Below are 2,109 nucleotides of genomic sequence, written 5' to 3'. Positions count from 1 at the left end.
ATGGAGAGAAATCTAAAAGTGCCTCAAACAGATCACAGCGAACTCAAACCGAGGTGAGATATACCTTTAAAAACAATGTGCTTGACCTCCATCTAGTTTGACCGCCCAATCTTACCGATGTTCTGTATTTTAGGATGTCACGGCTACGAAAGGTCTAGAGTTCGAGGACTTCTACATTAAGCGGGAATTGATGATGGGTATTTTTGAGGCTGGTTTTGAGAAGCCCTCCCCCATCCAAGAAGAAACTATACCCGTGGCCCTCACTGGGCGGGATATCCTTGCGCGCGCGAAAAACGGAACAGGAAAGACTGCTGCCTTTGTTATCCCGACGTTAGAACGAACGAATCCCAAAAATTCCAAAACACAAGCCCTCATCCTGGTCCCTACAAGAGAACTCGCTCTTCAAACATCGCAAGTGTGCAAGACACTCGGGAAACATCTTGGTATCAATGTTATGGTCACGACTGGTGGCACGGGCCTTCAGGATGATATTATACGCCTGAATGAAGCAGTTCACATCATCGTTGGCACTCCTGGGAGAATACTGGATCTTGCTAGTAAAGGTGTGGCAGACTTGTCAGAGTGTTCGACTTTTGTTATGGACGAGGCGGACAAGCTTCTCTCACCCGAGTTCACCCCGGTTATCGAACAGCTTCTGTCGTTCCATCCCAAGGACCGTCAAGTAATGCTTTTCAGCGCAACATTCCCAATGATCGTCAAATCTTTCAAGGTAAGCGCTCCCTAAACCCTGGGGTTGGTTCCAGTTGATCACCTAATACGTTTTGTTTGAAAATAATATAGGACAAACATATGAGGAATCCTTACGAGATCAACCTCATGGACGAGCTTACACTTCGGGGCATCACGCAGTATTATGCGTTCGTCGAAGAAAAGCAAAAAGTCCACTGTCTGAATACTCTCTTCTCCAAACTCCAAATCAATCAATCTATCATTTTCTGCAACTCTACAAACCGTGTTGAACTACTCGCCAAGAAAATCACCGAACTGGGGTACTCATGTTTTTATTCTCACGCTAAAATGTTACAGCATAACCGAAATCGTGTGTTCCACGACTTCCGTAACGGCGTTTGCCGAAACCTGGTCTGCTCAGACCTGTTGACACGCGGCATTGATATTCAGGCAGTGAATGTCGTGATCAACTTTGATTTCCCCAAAAATGCAGAAACTTATCTTCACCGCATAGGTCGTTCAGGTCGGTTTGGACACTTGGGTTTGGCTATTAACCTAATCAACTGGGAGGATCGATATAACCTGTATAAAATTGAACAGGAGTTGGGCACTGAAATCCAGCCAATCCCCCAATCCATCGACAAAAAGCTCTATGTTTACGACACACCCGACACCATCCCCCGACCCACTTCTAACGTTGGCCACCAGCAGCAGCAGCAGCAGCAGCAACAACAGCATCAGCATACTTCCGCACCGCCGCAACATCCTAACAATCCAGGAAATCACAATCGCCGACATGGCCAGCATCAATATGCTTCCAATAGGGGCCGTGGATCTTATCGTGGCGGCCGTGGCCAAGGACAACGGGGTGGCTATGGAGAAAATCATCGCCAGAACTGCACCGTACCGCGACCAAGCGCAGCCGCATCTGCACCCGCGTCGTAACTGGACATTACAAGTTTTTCAGTATCGGATTGTCTAATGATTGGAGCTAAGCATCTCTGCTAGAGTTTGATCTATGTCTTATCCACCATTTATAGCTGTTCGGATTTCGAAAACGTACCTTCGTTTCATTCGTTCCTCACCTCGGCCAGATTTTCATTCCATGTCAACCACATATTAAAAAATCATCGTCATTATCTTTTTCCCTGTAGTATTTGCAAAACTTCCATCCAGACTGCCTTAGTTTGTCCTATGAGGTCATATTGCTTGGCATGATCGAAATTCCTGTATTTGCATGAACTCCTGGAATTGCAACGAGTTTTGTATCATATTTTCATATTTTCCCTTACTCCCCCACGCCCCCGGCCCCTTTATCCCATTCCTCATTTTCGATTCTTTTCCGTCTTCGATCTGTCATATCCGGTGGACTTCGCTTGGGTTTGACGTTGTTCTTCTTAGATGGAACAACGCCGTCTC

At 46.3% G+C, this 2,109-nt stretch overlaps 1 protein-coding gene across 1 annotated transcript; it reads left to right on the top strand.

Moving 5' to 3' along the window:
- Nucleotides 1-190: 190 nt before the first annotated feature.
- Nucleotides 191-1,635, top strand: HCAG_09069 (hypothetical protein; the record flags this gene model as incomplete). The annotated part of the gene is made up of 2 exons (XM_001535935.1): nt 191-730; nt 802-1,635. 2 exons carry the CDS (start codon nt 191-193, stop codon nt 1,633-1,635), a joined length of 1,374 nt encoding a protein of 457 aa, XP_001535985.1.
- Between the last annotated feature and the right edge of the window lie 474 nt (nt 1,636-2,109).

Source organism: Histoplasma capsulatum, genomic scaffold (genome assembly GCF_000149585.1).
Source record: "Histoplasma capsulatum NAm1 scaffold_17 genomic scaffold, whole genome shotgun sequence".
Lineage (NCBI taxonomy): Eukaryota > Fungi > Ascomycota > Eurotiomycetes > Onygenales > Ajellomycetaceae > Histoplasma > Histoplasma mississippiense.
This window is presented reverse-complemented; position numbering and strand designations above follow the sequence as displayed.